This window comes from Caenorhabditis elegans, chromosome V, assembly GCF_000002985.6.
Source record: "Caenorhabditis elegans chromosome V".
Classification (NCBI taxonomy): Eukaryota; Metazoa; Nematoda; class Chromadorea; order Rhabditida; family Rhabditidae; genus Caenorhabditis; species Caenorhabditis elegans.
In genome coordinates, this window is record NC_003283.11 from 14437289 (window position 1) to 14457120 (window position 19832).

Sequence of the window (19832 nt, forward strand, 5' to 3'; positions counted from 1 at the left end):
AAACTCTTCAAGCAGGGGCCCGATTGAAGCTAGAGGTACTAGATTATCGTAAGCACTTGAGACTGAGCTTTTAATAAATCAGTTCAGCTAATTTAAACTAAAAGAATTACCAAAGAGACTTAGTTTTCACAACAACCGAATTTATTGATATCCAATAAATTTGAAGATCTCCAGTTATTTTATATCTTTACCGCGAGATTCCAGGTGTCATCGTCTTTCCTCTCTCTCAACCATTTCACATCTTCTTGCGTCATTATTCACGTAATTTGCCCTCTCGTATGTCAGCCGGTGCTTCAGTCAGTCTGTCGTTTATTCAATCGTCTTGTGTGCATTGTCAAACACTGTTTGAGTTTATATTCAGATTTTTCAATCTAGGGCGACGGCTTTTTAAACTATTTTTCACTTTTCAGAATAAACTTGCTCGATGTTTTTGAAACGAACAATTTGGAAATGTTCTGGGGGTTTTGACAACCAATCTTTTTCATTTTGTTTCAAAAATAATTACCAGTATTTGTGACTAAAATGTGAACTACTATTCCCAAATTTAAAATAATTTTTACGTATTGTTGCAGTACCCCTCTCTTATTGCACCACGACCCTTGTATTTTTGTAACTGAAATAAATTTGAGCTGTTACAGACTACAATTATACACATTTCAAACTAGAGATAGAGACAGACAAACTAGCTCTTTCAAATGATGGTTACTAAAAATTACTGTAATTTATTTTTGAATAGAAAAACATTTGCTAAAAATATTTTTCCTTGCTGTTTGTCCGCTACTTTTTTCAATCGGTAACCACTTCTTCACATTCCCAATTTATTTCTGAAACGCACTAATTTTGTCTCTCTCTCTCTCTCGCAAGACCAACACCGTCTTGAAATCAATCTGAACCGGTTCCCCACTTTTCGCACGCTCCAACACTGCTGAAAGTGTGGTCATTTTTCAGTATTTCTTGTCATCTCTCGTTTCTAATTTTATATTACAATGTCTCTTCACTTCACTTCAATAAAAATGACGATGAAGAGGTGGGAGAGGGAAGAAGCTAGAGAATGTTTTGAAAGTACTTGAAACATTCGAAGTCATAGAGAAGTGGTAGTAGTTACTTTAATTTTGATCTTCTGTCTTGTTCTACTACCACTTCTGCTGCCTTCTCATTTCCCAAGCTCATTTAGATGATCATCACAGGTGTGTCTATGTATCCTCGGGTGTACGAGAATGTCAGATATCTGGCAGCAGCTGTTGATGTAGTTGGTGCACGGATTACCCTCATTAAGACTTGTTTTTATTAATTAATAACCGTTATTAATGAAAAGTCAACATGTTGGATTAGTGTAGGTAAATCTGAGGGACTTTTAAATAAATAATAAAGAAACACTATCTAAGACATGTTCTCATGGAGTCGACAACTTTTTCACGACATCAGGGAATTTCTTTCTAAAAAATGTCCACCTTTTAAAAAACTCCCTTGCCAAAATATCCCCAAATTTCAAGAAGTGCGTAACATACATTTCGAAGGTAACTAGTAATAACCTTGAAATTAAAAAAAAACCATTGTCTACGATGGAAGGAGATTAGGTTTTACTTTTTTCCATTGGAATGAAGACACAAAAAGGAATGACTTGAAAATTCTACTATTCTAAGCAAAAGTTAATCATTTAATAATATTTCTGGACCCAGCAAAAGGTTTTTCCAGGAATTATATCAGAGCGCGAGACAAGCGTAGGTCTACATTTGAAATCATATATTTTTAAAGCACAGCCCTCCCTCTTGACATTTGTAGTTAATACTCAGGAAATCCTTGAAATCCTGATTCTTCAGTCTCTCCAAACCTTACCCGTCTCTTCTTTACGCCTACATTTTTATTGGACGTGTTTGTTTCAAAAAACCATTTTCTTTCGGCAGAAAGTTGTTGGCCACTTGAAGCCGCCAATGTCTCGGTTGCGCTTAAAAAAACTGTCAAGAAGAGAGAGGGAGAATCAAGACCGTTCAGTTATTTGAATGTAACATTCTACTTGATTCGGTTCAGTGTGTTACACATTTTTCTTCCCACAAATGAAAAAAAAACTAACTTCCCCTTCATGATTCCAATACTGTTTTCTTGAAAAGTAAGTGAGAAGAGACACATAGGTCGTTCTTTTTCTTTCTTCATTTTTTCGACTTCTTATCTTTTCTTGCAAGGTTACTACTTTTCACTTACAATTTCGACTATATCTTTAGTTCCGTATTCAATTTTATTTCCGTTTCAAAAATACATATGAGAAACAACATTTTTAACATTCTAATTTGGTAGTTTCATTGATCTGCGAACATTTTAGAAAAATATCAAAATTGTTTGTTTTTGCAATTTGTTTTTGCATACTCGAATATTAGCTTATTTTTTTAGTTACTATAGTTTTCTTTTCAAACTTTTCTATAGTTCGAAACTGATCGTCGGATGTTCTGTATCGAGTATTAAAGAATTATCAAATGTCAGTTCCAAAGCAAAATGGCTCCAAGAAACCCCGATAGAACCTTCTTTTCCTAAGATGACTATCATCAAATGTTTTTCTACGGGGTTTCGAACTTGCTTTTACAATGAAAAAAGTGAATAGTTAAATAGTCGACCGATTATCGGAAAGTGGTCCTCCTTCTCCGTTTACATTTACTATCCATTCTCCTTTCTGCCATTGAAAATGTCAAAGAATAGCGGTTGTAGTAACGGACGTCATTTGGGAAGTTGAAAGCAGAGGGCATGATTTCAATCTTTGAAACTAGAACAAAACGCTTTTTCGCATTTCAGTTTACATGCTTTTCTGTCCTATAACTGTAAGGTTAAGCTTCAAAGTTCATGTCATTAATGACCTTGATCTAATGTTTTTGTTCTAGTTTTTTTTTACACAAGATAGGTAAAAATAGGTACATTGATAACCAAATAATGATCTGTGGCTTAAAATTTGAATGTTTTCCTCAAACCGAAATTTGCTGATAATCTATTGGAAGCATGTTGGTCTAATGAATAACTCATATAACTTTTAAAAAAATAAAATTAAAGACACACACATCATTTCAAGAGATTTTAATATTTTAAGATTTTCCAAATGTCAGTTAAGACGTTGGTAAATTGCCAAGTTTTTCAAAAAACATATTATTTTCAGTAATTTCAAAATGTTCTGCAGAAATTATATTCAAAAAAAAGGTTGACTTTCAAAAATATGATTGAGTATCCCACTTTTTGGTTGCTGTTGTTCTAATTTAAATTTCTTGAAACTTTTTACTGTGATGTTAGCTCATTTTAGTACCTTATAAATGGTCTCAACCATTTACCCCATTAGCGATATTCCGAATTTAATGTGTTTACGTAATTTTTGAGGTAACAGGCTTTTAGAAAGTACTTCAATTTCAGAGATGGAAGAACTTGAATACAAAACTTTAAGTTTTATTTATTCTGCCATTTTTATTCAATAAAATGCATCGCTAGTTTTTCCAAAAAGAATCTCAGTTGTCTAATTACATTGCACTTGATTACTATTTTCGTTACCGTCAAAAAATTTTGTCCCTTCTGTAGTTCCTGATCTTTTTATTGTTTTATCTTGATCTTTTTTCTCATAACTTGTTTCAATTTCAACTTTTTTTGAATTTCCGCCTGAATCAGCAATTATTCAATTCTCCCGATATCACTTTCCTTCAATTTAAAACCTCAAAAATCATTCTCCGAAATTCCAAAAGGAATTTCAACTCAAATTGCCAACCTTCTTCCTCTCGCCCAATTCTAATTTTCCGTTCCAATGTCATTGCTATCTACCGTCTCTATCGAGTTCTTCCACCTATTCATTCATTCAAAGAAATTCATTTTCCCCTAATAAATCTTCAGATTATTCTCAATGCTTGAGTCCCTGTTGTTCCTTGTGGCACTGGTGCCCGTTGTAGTGGCATGGCCAGACGGTGCTCCGTGTGTGCATGCCGCATTTGAAAGTATGAATCCATTAGAAGCAGTTGAACATCAGGGAGGTCTTCAACTTTCAACACCGCCATATGAAATTGCAGTTGATCAGAAGTGTTACTGGAGGAATCAACCAATTGGGTGTGAGTTATTTTTTGGAATTTTTGAGATGTAATAGAACCAGATGTGATTTATCATGCTCTAGGCTTGTATTCCTCCCCTGTCGTAAGCGCCCCAATAACGTCTCGAAAATTAACTAACCTAACAGGAGCCTACAAAGTACAAAAATTCGTAGATTTCTAGAAAAAATTGTTGGTCAGAATCAGGAGTAGACATCATTCTAATTTTTACTACTTGAAAATGCTTCGTTAAAAATGATTTTCATGTGGCTAGTATGTCCTGTACGAAAGCTTCGAATAAATTTTATAGATTTAAAAAATATGTTTTTTTTTTCGGTTTTACACATCATTTTCTGAGCCAATTTTCAATAAATTTCTTGCCCAGAAAATACTGTGTGGAACAGTATAAAATTGAATTTTTAATGTTTAAAGTAAAAGAGATATCTTTTACTCCTCGACCGGCGGCTGAAACTTCTAACGAAAATATTCCAAAATCGAATTGCAGTGACACTCCAAGGGCATAACGAGTCAATCTGGTTCAAGGGATTCGTAATTCAACCATTCAAATGGAACAATGATCAGCTCGGAGAACGATTCGGACAACTTGTGAGACTTGATGATAATGGATCCTGGCAGCAGCAATGCTTCAGGTAGAGGAACTTCTAACAACAATTATATTCGACTGCTTCCAGATATCAAGTCTCAGCTACACATTCTCACGATGAAAAGAAGAAGCATATCAAGATGTGGTGGAAGGTTGATGATGAAGTGGATACTGTACAGTTTGTGTAAGTACTGTGAGATCTACCAATTTCTATGACAAAAGCCAGAACACATAACATTTATTGCTAAATTTATATAATTTAGTCATATATTGATTTTTCAGAGCAACTGTCGTGAAGCATCAAACCCAATTCTGGGTGAAATCCGTCCGATCCCGTCCACTCCCACCATGCCGTCTAAACCGTGACGGATTTCCCAATTACCAGGCTCCGGTTCCACAAATTCCACCACAAGTCAAACAATTCAAAATGGAAACGTTCAAAGTGTTCGACAGTATTGTGCGTAGGCGTCCATTCAACCACTAACTGCACTATTTATAATTTATCATCGGATTATTCAGTTTTGATCTCACCTGCATTGCTTTTTGCTTTCTTTTTTGCTTGTGTACTTTTATGTTTCAGAAAATAATTTGAAAAATTATAACATAGACTAGTTGCTTCATGCCTACGTGCCTGCCTATCGCCTGTTTTTTCTACACTTTCCAGTTGCTAAATCTGCACGTTTTTCTTACAGAAGAATGGAAAAATTTAGCTTGAATTAACACAGAATATTGAATATTATCCAGTTGTGAAATTTTGTGTTTTTAGATTTGCTGTCCGGTCTCGCCACGAAAACACTTTCAAATCCAGGCCGTGGAAAATTTGTACGCCTTTAACTTAAGAAGATGTTCTCTTTCTCTGTGCACTTTAGATTTTGAAATTCTATTAACATAATTTTCTACATCAAATAACCAAATTTATAAAATTGGCGCCTGTAGAGATGATTGTTACTGAGTTTACGATATTTTATGCATGACGAATATTGCGAAACAATGGGAGTGGGTTACTGTAGAACTTAAAGGCACATAAATTTTAAAAAAACGCACAATATTGCAACCTGGTAATATTTTATGTTTTTTTTTCACAATGTTGCATTTCACTACAATACTCCAGTTATTCTTAAACGCTTTAATCGATATTTTGTCTTGCCTCTATTATTTTAACTTCTTCACAAAACTTTCCAAAAATTAATTATTCAGGGAGCCCAAGCACTGGAGCAATCTCTTCCACAACAACAGCAATTCCAACAGGTCAAGAGTTTTTTCGCCGCACTCGTTTTTATATTTTTCAGCCACACAGACGCACACACTTTCAGCACCAGAAAATAGTTATATTGCACATGATTTTTCTCTCATTCTTTGTTTCTTTGCTCCTTTAACCGTTTGTTCACGTTCAGCCACAGTCTCCTGCATCGACGACACCACATATGTCGAGAATTATTCCAGTGGCAGGTATGGAAATCATGCATAGACGTATGTGTAAGATGTAGACAGATTTAGATTAATTTATAGTTATTATTGTACATTCAACGTTTTCCGAAACTTCTACCTAAAGACGCATGGATTTATTGAGATGGGTCTCACCACGGGAAAAATTATGGAAATTTATGTTAATTGGTTTTTAAGAACGGTTTTGCATAAATACGCGTATTTATACACACTCTTTAGATGATTGAAGAAAATCTAGAAAAAATTTCACGCTCAAAAATGCAGTCTCGACAGAGGCCCCACGAAAAGGGGAGCAGAACAAAAAGGGGATCTGCAAAAAGGGGATCTGCGAAAAGGGGAGATACGAAAAGGGGAGATACGAAAAGGGGAGCACCTTGCCGTAAAGATAATGCACCAGCGGGTCTCGAAACTATCAAACCTTCGCAGCTACAGTAACCCAAGAATTTAGTTTTTTTTTGCAAAATTTGGCGAGTTTTAGAAAAGGGGAGCTGGCACTGTGCCAAACGCACAAAACGCAATTTTTCTCACGCAACGCACGTTGATTTTTGAAATTTTCTTCTAGAAGATACGCTTAACAACACGCGACGCGTAACATCGGAGCATCGTTGTATCGTTTTCTTCGAGAAAAATAGCGTTTGGCACAGTGCCAGATCCCCTTTTCGTTGCTCCCCTTTTCGTATCTCCCCTTTTCGTATCTCCCCTTTTCGCAGATCCCCTTTTTGCAGATCCCCTTTTCGTTCTGCTCCCCTTTTCGTGGGGCCTCTCTCGACACGATCGAAACTTCGTAGCCACCGTACCCGCAAGCGTTTTACTATTTTCTCCCTTCTGTATTTAAATTTTCAATTAATTTTATAAATGTTAAAACTATAAATTTCTTGAAAAATCATGAAAAACTCGCCAAATTTTGCAACAAAAAAAAACTAAATTCTTGGGTTACTGTAGCTGCGAAGGTTTGATAGTTTCGAGACCCGCTGGTGCATTATCTTTACGGCAAGGTATAATGTTTCAGTATTTATCTCAGTATTTTTTTTTTCAATTTCTGTTGTATTTGTATTCGTGGTAAGACCCATCGGAACAAATCTGTGTCCCTTTGAGAACGCGTTTCAGAAAATTTCGAAGCTACGATATTATTATTGAGTTGAATGAATGTGTTTTTTGAATTCTTGGAACATATTTTGAAAGCTCAGTTTTTGATTGATTTAGCATGTTGAGTGATGTCTGAGTTTTTCGGTTTCCGTGGTAGCGCGTTCATTTTCCTGTGTTCTAGTCCTAGTTGCCTTGTTCAGATGGCTTCCAACGTGGATCTTCTGGAGATGCTCAAGTGACTGCTGCACCGACAACACAAGCTACATTCACACAACAGTTCGTTTTTCACATATTGTAATGTCGGTAATATTGATTTTTTCCAGACCAACGTTCCAACAAACATTCCGACCAATTCCTGCGGTATTTTATATTTTCTTTTACTCTCTGATCTATATTATAATTGCAATTTTACAGCGTCCACGACAGCGAATTGTTGCTCAACAGCCACAATCTCCATTTAATCGTCAAAATGTGTTCATTTCAAGAAGACGTGGACAGAGTAACAGTTTTGCTGCTCAGCGGCAAAATGTATTCCAGCAGCCACAGCCGGCTTTCGGTGGCGGACGTATGTTTCTAGATCTAGGATATTGTCGAATCTTTTTGAATCTTCAGAATGCGCTGATCGTGATCCTCAAGGAAGATGCAGTCAGTGGCGTCAGTTCTGTGCTTCACCATCCCATCAGCAATACTTAACGGCGTTCTGCGCAAGAACATGCGGACTGTGTCGTCGTCATTGAATTCGTTTCTTGAAGCATATTGTTTCCTAGGGTCTCTCAACATTTTGCTCACTATTACTAAAGATCCGCTAGGCTTTTCCAAACACACTACGAGTTTCTGAAATTTCTGTATGACAGACAAAAATAATAAATCATTTTTTAAAGGAAACTTCTTCTAATAATTCACTTACACATACTACCGGAGAAATTAAACGATTAACTGGGAAACATGCCATGAAAAATGAGAAAAATAAAAGCGAAAATGGCTGTAGTGAAGAAAGAAAGAAATAATAAAATTATGACCTAGTTATACGCTATCACTTCGAGACTTTACGGAGTAAATTCGGGGGTCAAAATGGGTAGAGGAAGATGGTGAGATGAATTGGGAAACAATGAAAAAGCCATCGTTTAGAGAAGCATCGTGTGTGGCTTCTCGAGGAACTCCTTGAAGTGACGAAGCCAGACGGCTCCAACAGCTCCATCAACAGTCCTGTGATCGCATGACAATGTTACCTTCATAGTCTTAATCTTCTTATATCTGAAATACAAAAACTATATAACTCGATAAATTTCCTAAAAACTCTTACCCTTCAGCCTCGTCTGGGACCAGCTTATCAGATGCTCCTCCGATAGCCAAAATGCATGATTGTGGTGGGTTGATGATCGCGGTGAAATCAGATACAGATCCGAACATTCCGAGGTTCGAGACGGTGAAAGTACCTCCTTGGAACTCATGAGGCTGCAATTTTCCTTCGCGTGCTCTTTGCGCCAATTCTACAATTTCTGAGGCAATCGTGGCGAGTCCCTTAGCGTGAGCATTGAAGATAATTGGAGTAATAAGACCGGCTGGGGTGCTGACAGCTACAGAAACATCGACGTGATGATTCTCACGAATGAACGAGTCCATCCAATAGCTGTTGGCTTCTGGAACTCGTTGACATGCAAGAGCAGAAGCTTTGATGATAAAGTCATTGATTGAGATCTTAGTGGCTTGTCCCGATGTTCCCTTTGCAAGAAGACCGTTGAGCTTTTCACGAACCCTGAATAAGGGTAATTTTTGGAAAGGAAGACTCGGGTTTATTGTTTTAATAATTTAAGAAAACTCACTGAAGAAGTGTATCCAATTGAATTTCGCTGGTCAAATAATAATGTGGAATCGTTGATTTGCTTTCGGTGAGTCTCTTAGCAATTGTCTTACGCATGTTCGAAAGTGGAATATCGGTATAATCTTGACCAGATACGGCTTGAGTTGTGGTTGAAGTAGCGCCCTTTGCTGGAGCCTGGGAAAGATCCGAAGCGAGAATACGTCCTCCTGGTCCACTTCCAGAAACTCCGCTCAAGTCAAGGCCATTTTCAGCAGCAAGTTTCTTAGCGAACGGTGAAGCAGAAACTCTTCCCGATGATGAGTGTGGAATTGGTGCGGACTTTGGAACTGATGGTGCTTGATACATTTGTGCTGGGGGAGATGGTTGCGATGAAGCGGCTGGTTTTGCTGGCTCTGGAGCTTTCTCGGCTGCTGGAGCGGATCCACCAGATGAAGCACCATCGTCCTTGAAATCCTTGAAGGCAGCAACGTCAGCCTCGTTGTCGACGATAATACAGAGAAGCTTGCCAATTGGAACATCCTTCGATCCTTCCTGGATGAGAATCTTGGCAAGATATCCTTCTTCCGGAGTTTCGAATCCCATAGTGGCCTTATCGGTTTCAATCTCGCAGAGCAAATCTCCTTCACTAAGTTGATCTCCTTCTTTTTTCTGCCAGCTTACAACAGTTCCGAGTTCCATAGTTGGAGAAAGTGCTGGGAGAGCTACCCGATTGTGCTTTGGCAGATTTCCTGAAAAAAGGAATTAGTGGACAACCAGTTGGAAAATATAAATAGGAAAAAAGTCTCACCACTGCTATAAAGGCGAACTTGTTTAATACTGAAAGCTGCAGCATTTGGATATTGGCGAGCTACTTGTCCAACAAGTCCTGAGCTTTTGGCGGCAGCTCCGGTGCTGAGGGCCCGACTCGATTGTGTGAAACCGATGTTGGCGGCAGAAATAGCTGCTGTTGTCGAGGGACGAAGCCCACCAATCGTTCTCAACGGCACCGGGAACTTCGACATTACCTGAATATTTTTCAGTTTAAACAAAATTATACTTGTAAGAAAACGTAGAAATAAGATATTTAATACACATTTGCAAACAACAATAAAGAATATAAAATTGTAAAGTTATTAAATTTTAAATGGAATGAAAAGCTAATTTACAAGAAAACTTTATCATCTTTCTGCATACTCGCCTGATTTTCGTAGAGTTTTTGTTGCAATAACTGATTAAAAACTTTATCACAGACTGATAAAACGTCAGAATTCCTGATCAGAAAAGAGTGTTCAGAAAAATGAGAAAAGAAAAAATTAGACGGGGACAACGACACTCCGTTTTAAACACGCGCGCCTTGTTTATCACACCGATTTTTTTTTATTTTCGCGACGAAAAAAAATGTTTTTGATAGGTTTTCCCAAGAGAAGTGTGTTTTCTAATGTGTTCTTTTTGTAAAAATTGTATTTTATAACAGAGATGACATCTTCGATCCCATTCCGTTCGTTCAACGAGAAATATGAGTGTAACGACGATGATAATTTCACCTACTCAAGCACTGAACAGGTTTGTAACCCCGCCATGTAATTATCATGTACGATTATGAGTATTTCAGAAACGTATTGAAACAATGCTTTTCGAAAACTACAATTCACTGGTGTTAGAACCATTCAAGACCACAAGCGACGAAGATCTCGCCGAATTGACGATTTTCCGTCAGAAACATGCCTCGTATTTGCTCAGATATCTCAAAAACTGCCCGTCGAGCTACGCAGTAAGTTTGATTTGTGAGAAGTGGTTTTTAACATTACAATTTTTAGACCTTAGACGCTAGTCGTTCATGGATGTGCTACTGGGGAGTTAATGCACTTAAAATTTTGGACGCAGAAATTCCAAACGATGTTATCGAAAACATTATTGTTTTTCTTAAATCTTGTGAACATCCAGAAGGTGGCTATGGTGGAGGACCAGGACAATTGGCTCATTTGGCTCCAACGTATGCCGCTGTCATGTGCCTAGTGTCTCTACAAAAAGAAGAAGCTCTACGATCTATCAACAGAGTCACACTGTTCAATTTTTTGAAGAAGTGCAAGCATGAGAGCGGAGGATTTTATATGCACGAGGGAGGAGAGGTAATAATTTATTAATGAATATCTCTGGCAATGGTTCAAAAGCTCTAAATGTACTGAAACTCCTGCATAGACTTGATGAAGTCCTACTCAGAGTGAAACTTCTACGTACTCTTGCATAGAACTTTAGGATCCTTGCTGCACACTCTACGAATTGCCTCTAGTGTTGTTTTTTTTGCCAGAGATATCATAAAAATTCTGAGCTATCGAAAATTGAACATTTCCAGATCGATATGAGAAGCGCCTACTGTGCACTAGCAACATGCGAGATTGTGGGCCTACCTATGGATGAGATATCAAATGGTGTGGCCGAATGGATTATCAGCTGCCAGAGCTTTGAAGGTGGTTTCGGAGGAGAACCGTATACAGAGGCACACGGAGGATACACTTTCTGCGCGGTCGCCTCGTTGGTTCTGTTAAACAGGTCAGTTATTGTTATCTTTGAAAATGAGAAGAGACAGACCATCACGTGAACACCACATGTTCTTTCTTATAAAATCATATCAATTAAGTTAGTTCAGAATTTGAAATAAGATCATTGATCCTGATGATTTCCAGATTCCGTCTTGCTGATATGGAAGGTCTCCTTCGTTGGGCCACGCGCCGGCAGATGCGATTTGAGGGTGGTTTCCAGGGAAGAACAAATAAACTTGTTGATGGATGCTACAGCTTCTGGCAAGGTGCCATCTTCCCACTTTTGGACGGAGAAATGGAACGAGAAGGCCGATCATTGGAGAAAGGTCTTTTCGAGGCGCGAATGCTTGAAGAGTACATTCTTGTTGGATGCCAATCAGTACATGGAGGATTCAAGGATAAGCCGGACAAGCGTAAGATCCAGTTTTTATAACTAAAAATGACTTCAATTTTCAGCCGTCGACCTGTACCATACATGCTACGTTCTCTCAGGATTATCAGTTGCTCAGAAGTACTCTCTCGCTCGCGATGGGAAAATACTTGGTGGTGATGTTAACATGCTTGCTGAAATTAATCCAGTTTTCAACGTGACCATTGCTTCTGAACAATTTGCCAAGGAGTTCTTCACTTCTCATTGATCGTTCGATATGTATCCTTTCAATATGATTTCATTCGTTAATCTCGCTTCTTAAAGACGTCCCATATACGAGTTTCTTAATTCATATTTGCCTAAATTATGTTTTCCACCCGATTTTTTAAATATTTTTGTATAAAGTTGTAACAAAATTTTGTTTTCTGCTTCAAAAATTTCATAACAAGTTAACTTTCTCTAAGTATTTATTTTATGTCAATGTGCTATATTTATTAAACTGTATTTTTAAACAATTTAAGATTATTCATTGTCAGTAATGAAGCTGAAAAAACGTCCAATGAAGCTGGCGGCGAAACCAAAGCCGAAGCAGCCAACGGAGAAGCTGGGAAAAGCACAGAAGATGAAGCTGAAAGAAGATAATTTGGCTAGCGTGAGTGATTTTTTGTTTTTGAATTTTTAATTAATAAAATTATTCTTTACAGGCGGAAAAGATTATGGCTCAATTTGAGAGCGGTGCCGTGCACACGAACAAGAAGAAGCAAGCACAAAATGGAGCAGCCAAGCCGGTGGCCCATAAACCTGCGAACCCGGAAAACTCTAATCAGAAACGTCAATTCAAGAAAATTCTTGGACAAGATGGTATTCTAGTTAAACATCAAGAAGGAACCAAATGGTATAGCTATCAAATCGATCATGTTCATGATGAAAAGACCGAAAAAATGAATGCATCGGAGATTCAAAAGCTTCTTGAAGAGGGAAAGGATGAGATGGCTCAAGATGCAGCTCTGCTCCAGACGAAGGAGAAACAAGATAATGGATCTGAAGCTTCGTGGTTGTATTCAGTGATTTCAAAGGGAACAGCTACTGATAAGAGAACTGCAATGCAACTTCAAATGCACAAATCTCCCGTTCACTCTTTGGAATATATCGAGAAACTTATTGCTTCGTGCAAAAAGCAGGGAACCAGAGATGTCGTTGACATCATTCGTATGTCAAAATTAATTTGAAACTCCGACATTATTATTACTTTTTCAGCTATTCTCGAGGACGTTTTCATCAATCACTGTCTCCCAGAAAATCGAAAGTTGATTCCATTTTCCAAGCGTGCATTGAGAGAGCTCACCGAGCTCTCATCTGGAAATCAACGTTTGCGTCGAAAAATTTTGCTGATGTGGGCTTTCGAGCATGAGCTCAAAATTCTTTACCAACAATTTATTGAAACTCTCGTTGAAATTATTAAAAGACCATTGGAAGAAGTGATTAAAAGATCGTTGAAAACTCTTGCGAATTGTTTGATGGGACGGCCCGAATCTGAGAATGTAGGAAAATTTTAATGATTTTTAAAAAATTAATTTTGGAATTTTTCAGCTTATTCTCTCAGCACTTGTGAATGCTTTCGGACATCCAAACTACAAAATCGGAGCTTTCACTGTTGTTCTCCTAGAAGGAATTTCTAGAAAACATCCAGCAATGAGAATAGTTATGGTTGAAGAAATTGAGAGATTAGCTTTCAGGTTTGTTTTTTTAATTCTTGTGGTTTATAGAAGAAAAATGAATGTTTCAGAAAGAACGTAAATGAACGAGCTCATCTCTACGCAATGACGTTCCTTTCTCAAATGAAATTTTCGAAAAAGGACTCGGATCTCTGTTGTCGTCTCATGTCAATTTACTTGTCATTATTCAAGACTATCGTAGGAAAGAAAATCACTGACAATCGCCTTCTTCCAATTATTCTTGCCGGTGCAAATCGTGCATTCCCATTCGCAAAAGACGCTGATAAGCTTCTTGAAGATGTCAAGGATGTTTATTTTTTGGCTCACAACTCCAACTATCGAACTGCAATTCCGGCTCTGAAGTTATTGTTCCAGTTCCATAAAATGAATGACTACGTGTCGGATCGTTTCTACAATGCTCTGTACAGGAAGCTTCTTGATAATTGTCCAGCCGGCGCTTATGCTCAACTTCTCAAACTCATGTTCGACACAATGAAGGAGGATTCATCGGCTCAAAGAGTTCGAACATTTGTGAAGCGTCTTCTGCAAGTGGCCGTAAATTCACAACCAGATTTCACTGCCAGCATTCTGATCCTCATCTCTCGTCTTCAAAAGTTGAGAGGAACAACTGAGAAGCTTGTTGTCCTTTCGAAAGATATTGATGTAGGCACTCATTAATTAATTATTATTCTTATTTAATTATTTCAGCCAGCCGCTCGTGTTGTTGCTCAAATGCAGAACGATGAGGATGATGAGGAGCGATACGTTGATCTGGATGTTGAAGGAAACGAAATTTCTCGGAACGGAGTGAAAAAAGAGGAAAAGGAAGAAGAGGACATTGTGATTGAGGAAAATGAAGACGAGGATAAGAAAAAGGTTCAGCCAGGAAAACTTGGAGCATCCTCATCTGGCGGCTGGGTTCATCGAAGCATTGGTGCTCGAGGAGCCAAGACTCCGTATGATTCTGTTGCTCGTAATCCATTATTCGTTGATGCATCTCACACAGCTGACAGCGAACTTCTTCTTCTTTCAAAACATTATCATCCTTCTGTCGCAGTTTTTGCAAAAGCTCTCATGGAAGGAAGAGAAATCAATTACGGAGGAGAAGCTTTGAATGATTTCACATTAATGGCATTCCTGGATCGATTCGCTTTCCGTAATCCAAAAGATGTCACTAAGACTACTGGAACCAGAATTGTTAGAAAGAAGGCACACGATCCATGGGGAGTCAGAAAATTGGCAGTTGGATCAAACGTAAGAATTGTTAATATATTTTTCCCTTTAAATAAATTATAATTTTCCAGGAATACACCCAAAAGCGTCGTGAAGAGATTCCAGCCGACGAGCGCTTCCTTCATCGTTATACGTCAAGTCTGCAGAAGGAAAAGAAGGTGAAAAAGGAGAATGGCGACGATGATTGGGAGTATGCAGAATCTGTAAGCTCTGCCGAATTTGATCAATTACTCGAGCGATTCGAACCGGGAGAGCTCAACGAAGAATTTGATATCGACTATAGTAAAGAGTTTGGAGCTGAAAAGAGCAAGAGAAATAAGAAGAAGGATGTTGAGGAGGATGACGTGGATATGGATGAAGATGATGATATTGACTTGAATGATTTGAATGAGGAAGAAGATGGTGGAATGGAAGATGATGATGAGGATGATGGTGATATGGATGATGATGATGAAGATGACGAAGACGCTGAAGATGATGATGAAGTAGATGATGATGATGAGGATGATGATGAAGATGGCGGCTTTGGAGGAAAGAGTTCTGCGAATATCTTTGGAGATGCTGACGAGTCTAGTGATGAAGAAATCGGAGCTAATGATTACGAAATGGCCGGAGATAAATTCGCAGAAATGTTGGAAGATTTGGAAGAGGACGATGGCAAACGTGGAAAGAAGAAAGGTGGAAAGAAGAGAGGATCGACTGGAGGTTTCAAGAGAGGTGGAGCCAAAAAGTTCAGAAAGCGTTAAAGCTTTTGGATTCATTAATTGTTATTTGTTTTTCTCTGTTGTTTTTTTTTGAATTTTGTTTTCGTATATTTTATCATGTTGACGGAATAAATGTTATCCTTGAAATTACTTCTATTTACTGAGACTTCGCTGAGACTATTTCAGCCGAAACTACAGTAACCTGATAGATTTTCGTAGTGAGCCAGTTTTTTTGAAATTAGAGCGCGCTAAAAAACGCAAAAAACCTAGAATTCAGTAAAATTTGTAACTTCATTTCATGTTTCCAAGATCCCTGTGATAATTTGATCTATAGCTCATTTTTATTCCAGAGGGTTACTGTAGCTCTGAAAAATGAACTAATAGTTTTGTGCTGAATCTTAAATGAGTGTGATAATGAAATATCACCGAAACCTGTTGAAAATTGCTTTCCATGATTTGTTTAAAACGCCGGTCATTAAAATACAAAGAAATTTATTGAATTTCACGAGAAAAATTAGCGGAATACATTAAAGAAATGAGAAAATATTTGACATGGAACGAGTTGGTGTGTGCGTTAGTTTTCGAAATCTTCTTCTTCTTCGATTGCTTGTTCTCTTCTCTTTATAATCGACGAAGGACTGAGGAAATTGTTCGTAGTTTCGAGAAGACTGTCTCGGCGGACGAAGGATGTGACACGACGCTTCTTTGTGGCAAGTTCATCGGTGTCAAAGTCGTCATTTCCTTCTCCAAATCCAAGAAGAACTTCGGGTTCGACTGGCTGATTCAACTCCGAGACGAGTGGGAACGATGGAAGAATTCTTTGTGGGACATTCACTGAAAAAATAATTTTCTTGATGGTTATTTTTTATGATAACCAACCTGATGGGTCCACGTGAACCAGAACAACAGAATTGACAACGGCGGCCGACTCCTTTGTCACGACAATAGTCGATTTCGTGAATTCATCGAGGAGCGAACTCTGAAAGATAAATCACATTATTGAGACACATTTCACGGAAAAACTAACCAATTCGTCTGTTGCTTTCTTGGTGCAATCCGAAACCAGCTCGCCAGTTACTTTGCACTTTTCACTGGTTGCCGAGAACCTGCTTTTCAAGGTGTTCGAAAACTCCCTTGCCTCTCCACGCGTAGCTTCAGCCTCATCCGAAAATGACTTGAGAGCGACCTGAAAACAATGTATTATCTTGCGCGATTGAACAATATTTGGGTTTATGAAAATAGAACAACTTCGAGAAATCGATTTGTATAAATGGATAAAATAAAAATTTGCTGCGAACCTTGACTTCATTTTCCTTTTCCTCCGCTCGTTCCTTTTCAACTTGAATGTGGTTCTCCTGTTTTGCATCAGTCTGCTTCAGAGTCTTTTTCGTGTCGTCCATTTCTTGTTTCACATCGCAAGTCTCCACAATGTTGTCTTCGAGTGATTGAACTACGGTTTCTGCTGTGTTTAGAGTATCCAGAATTGTTTCTTGGTTGTTCTGATCCGCAATTACTTGCCTGAAAAATAAATTATCAAAACATGATCTCACAACAACTATAATGGTCTGAAAACAATTATCAGAAAAAGTCCGCTTGCAAAACTTACTTTTCATGATTCTCCGCAACTTTCGTCGACAGCTGCTCAACTTGCAACATCAATGCCTTCATGGAATCAGCCATCGAAGAACAGGCAGCTCTCACATGCTCCACATTCTTCTTACTTTCATTCGTTCGTGCTTCGTAGCTATCACATGTGGTTTGATGGAGAGTAGATACCAATGGTTTCATATCTTCTGTGAAGTCGGATACTTGTTTCTTCACCTCATCCAATTTGTCAACTACCATCTGAGTGAATTCTTGAGATTTGGCCGAGTATGACTTGTAAAAATCATCACACGTCTTCATGACTGTTTCCAATCTGATTCGATTTTCCATCGATATGGCAGTCATGTTGTCGATGACTTTCTTCTCCGCTTCCGACGATTTCTTCATTATGCATATGGCATGTGTCTCCATATCCATTGCCGTACTCTCAATGTCTCGATGAGCAGATTCCATTGATTTGACATGAGGGCAAATATTTTCCGACAACTTCTTTGATAACAGATCACCATCAGCTTTCAGCGAGTTCGTCAGCTTTGAGGTCGTGTCGATGAAATCACTCATCTGAAAAAAAACATCTAACTAAGAATGAGATAATCCTAATATTACCTTTTTCGAGAAGTGGTCAATGACGATTTTATTCCTGTCGTCAGCTCTTTCCATCTCATCAACTTTTCGCCAAAATGCACGAAGATCAGTCTGCATTTCATCAGCTGCTCCTTGAGATGTTGTAAGTTGATCGAATGCCTTCAGTGCTGATGTGTGCATCAAACCGATAACTTCGATATGCTTGTTGAGCACATCGTTAGTATCTGCGAGTTCTTTCTCTTTGACAGCCATTTCGCGAATTCGATCTCTCAGACGATCCTCGAGTTCTCCTTTTCTCTCGTACAACTGTCTATACTGCTCATCCATGTGCATCTGATCTTCAGTGAAAATTCGCAAACGATCCACAGCATTATCCAAATGTTGTTCGAGCTCCTGAACTTTTTCCGAATTCTTTTGGAACTCATCATGCGATTCTTGGCTGATAATAACACCATTTTTTTCTCTTGCAGCTCTCAAGTCTCTTCGCAGCTTCTCAATTTCGTCCGAATACTCTTTGAGGATAGTCTTCTTTGATAATTTTGTGTTGCAGACTGGCTTATTCTTGATATTGGCCGCTCTCATAGCATATTCCAAAGTACTCTGACTTTCCTCGAAATTGGAGCTTGAAGGAGATAGCGTAGCAATCAAAGAAGTGATTGTAGATCCACCGAGGCTGTCCTGTAGAAGACGAGTTAACTTCGACTCTCTGTATGGAATATGCTGGCCATTGGTTGTCAGTAAACGAATTACTCTTCCCAGCGTCAGAAGCGATTGGTTAATGGAACCAGCCTCTTTAGCACGATTTCCTTGTGCTCCTGATCGTCCGATATTTTCAGAACCAGCCAAGTCAACGAGATTAAGCTTTCCTTGCTTCACCAGTTCCTCGCCAGTGGTTGTATTCTCCCGAATGACGACATTGACCATGAAGAGACTGTGAGATCTGCTACTGTGCATGTTCATCAAAGTGGCCGCCGTTCGTCTTTTCTCAGCACCCAACTGTAGAAGTTTGAAGACATCTGAACGATTTCGCACAGGCACTTCTTCCACGCCCGAAACGATTACTCCCTTCTTGTTTGGATCATCAAAAATGCGAAGGCGTTCACGATCTTCATTATCCGTCGAAGCCAAGAGATCGAACAGTTCTTCATTGTAGAGTTCGATGTAACTGACTCGAAGCGAATACTCCTCACAGCCGCATCTTTCCAACTGCTCGAAAATATCCTCAACGGCACGAGGTATGATTCCAGTCGTAGGGTCATCAGTTGAGCTTTTTGCGTCTGTTCTCCCTCCTTCCATTGTGAACGTTTTTCCGGTTCCAGTTTGTCCATAGCTGAAAATTACTATTATATTGAATATTATTGAACCGTCCTGTCTACTAACGCAAAAACTGTGCAATTAAATCCTGCGATAACCTTCTTAATTTGTGATGACACGAGGTCCGAGTAGATTTCTTCCTGAGTCGTGTCTGGGTCATAGGTCCGGAAAAATGGGCCAAATGACTTTCCCTTCAACTCGATAGCTTGTTTTCCTTTGTCCACTTTCACAACGTTGGTGCACTTTTCACTGCGCTCGGTGCCATTCATTGGCCTATAAAAGGGGCATATTTAACTGAAGTAAAAATAAGTTTAAAACTCACCGAATACGAACAGCGACTCGCAAATTGGACGTGGGCTCGGAGTGCTTCTTGCGGGATGCCATTGTCGAATCCAACTAAAAATAACTAATAAAAATTGTAACTAATAAAAGTGCAACAGGAAAATCAATTTGAAATACAATGATTCGCGGCGTCGTGCGATAGAGCGCACCCGCAATAAATGCATTTACCTCATGGGAAAGAAAGTAACCTGCAAAAATCTTACCATTTTAAACAACAACCCAAGTGAATCGAATGACTGAAAACGAAAAATTAGCAGGGTATTCGGCAGTAGCACAAGATTGAGACAAGAAGAGCAACAAACCGAATCAATAGAGAAATAAAAATGAATTTATATTTTTAGAAACGTGATAACTACATAAGTAGTGGTTAATTACTGTGATATATTTGGAGCGAGGAACAACGGAAAGGACACGCGAAAGCAAAGCATAATCGCAAAATTAAATTTT

General features: G+C 38.5%; 5 protein-coding genes and 2 non-coding genes across 10 annotated transcripts; 3 read left to right on the forward strand and 4 right to left on the reverse strand.

The window, feature by feature from the left end:
• Nucleotides 1-3852: 3852 nt before the first annotated feature.
• F23B12.4 lies at nucleotides 3853-8061 on the forward strand (the record flags this gene model as incomplete). Of its 3 annotated transcripts, NM_001129454.3 has the most annotated exons (10): nucleotides 3863-4064; nucleotides 4546-4690; nucleotides 4733-4828; nucleotides 4927-5101; nucleotides 5842-5892; nucleotides 6039-6093; nucleotides 7377-7452; nucleotides 7500-7536; nucleotides 7591-7741; nucleotides 7789-8061. In NM_001129454.3, 10 exons carry the CDS (start codon nucleotides 3863-3865, stop codon nucleotides 7911-7913), a joined length of 1113 nt encoding a protein of 370 aa, NP_001122926.2. The 3 variants fall into 3 exon arrangements, with proteins under 3 accessions (NP_001359754.1, NP_001122926.2, NP_001122927.1); NM_001129455.3 differs by lacking the exons at nucleotides 3863-4064; nucleotides 4546-4690; nucleotides 4733-4828; nucleotides 4927-5101; nucleotides 5842-5892 and having other exon boundaries at nucleotides 6069-6093; nucleotides 7789-7913; NM_001373159.4 differs by lacking the exons at nucleotides 5842-5892; nucleotides 6039-6093; nucleotides 7377-7452; ... (1 more) ...; nucleotides 7591-7741; nucleotides 7789-8061 and having other exon boundaries at nucleotides 3853-4064; nucleotides 4927-5239.
• F23B12.10 lies at nucleotides 6057-6142 on the reverse strand. The gene has a single exon (NR_069961.1). It is a non-coding gene; the product is annotated as an Unclassified non-coding RNA F23B12.10 (non-coding RNA).
• dlat-1 (Dihydrolipoyllysine-residue acetyltransferase component of pyruvate dehydrogenase complex, mitochondrial) lies at nucleotides 8035-10002 on the reverse strand. The gene is made up of 4 exons (NM_001383452.2): nucleotides 9786-10002; nucleotides 9000-9726; nucleotides 8480-8932; nucleotides 8035-8430 (listed from the first exon to the last, which is right to left on the reverse strand). The coding sequence occupies exons 1-4, from the start codon at nucleotides 9997-9999 to the stop codon at nucleotides 8301-8303; spliced, it is 1524 nt and encodes a 507-aa protein (NP_001369968.1). The 5' UTR covers nucleotides 10000-10002; the 3' UTR covers nucleotides 8035-8300.
• A 360-nt stretch (nucleotides 10003-10362) lies between these two features.
• fntb-1 (Protein farnesyltransferase subunit beta) lies at nucleotides 10363-12299 on the forward strand. Its single transcript, NM_001392654.1, has 7 exons — nucleotides 10363-10403; nucleotides 10452-10540; nucleotides 10590-10748; nucleotides 10795-11106; nucleotides 11331-11527; nucleotides 11662-11930; nucleotides 11974-12299. The coding sequence occupies exons 2-7, from the start codon at nucleotides 10454-10456 to the stop codon at nucleotides 12153-12155; spliced, it is 1206 nt and encodes a 401-aa protein (NP_001379157.1). The 5' UTR covers nucleotides 10363-10403; nucleotides 10452-10453; the 3' UTR covers nucleotides 12156-12299.
• Nucleotides 12300-12408: 109 nt separating this feature from the next.
• On the forward strand, nucleotides 12409-15683 carry F23B12.7 (uncharacterized protein). Its single transcript, NM_074180.6, has 7 exons — nucleotides 12409-12539; nucleotides 12592-13096; nucleotides 13145-13428; nucleotides 13478-13623; nucleotides 13674-14265; nucleotides 14311-14856; nucleotides 14907-15683. The coding sequence occupies exons 1-7, from the start codon at nucleotides 12426-12428 to the stop codon at nucleotides 15579-15581; spliced, it is 2862 nt and encodes a 953-aa protein (NP_506581.1). The 5' UTR covers nucleotides 12409-12425; the 3' UTR covers nucleotides 15582-15683.
• Nucleotides 15684-15910: 227 nt separating this feature from the next.
• Nucleotides 15911-15988, reverse strand: F23B12.12. Its single transcript, NR_102094.1, has one exon. It is a non-coding gene; the product is annotated as an Unclassified non-coding RNA F23B12.12 (non-coding RNA).
• A 25-nt stretch (nucleotides 15989-16013) lies between these two features.
• bmk-1 (Kinesin-like protein) lies at nucleotides 16014-19696 on the reverse strand. 2 transcript variants are annotated; one of them, NM_001392655.1, is made up of 9 exons: nucleotides 19589-19696; nucleotides 19366-19439; nucleotides 19110-19316; nucleotides 17751-19059; nucleotides 17146-17705; nucleotides 16838-17057; nucleotides 16567-16725; nucleotides 16419-16518; nucleotides 16014-16373 (listed from the first exon to the last, which is right to left on the reverse strand). In NM_001392655.1, the coding sequence occupies exons 1-9, from the start codon at nucleotides 19589-19591 to the stop codon at nucleotides 16114-16116; spliced, it is 2892 nt and encodes a 963-aa protein (NP_001379525.1). In that variant the 5' UTR covers nucleotides 19592-19696; the 3' UTR covers nucleotides 16014-16113. The 2 variants fall into 2 exon arrangements, with proteins under 2 accessions (NP_001379525.1, NP_001256586.1); NM_001269657.2 differs by lacking the exon at nucleotides 19589-19696 and having other exon boundaries at nucleotides 19366-19436.
• Between the last annotated feature and the right edge of the window lie 136 nt (nucleotides 19697-19832).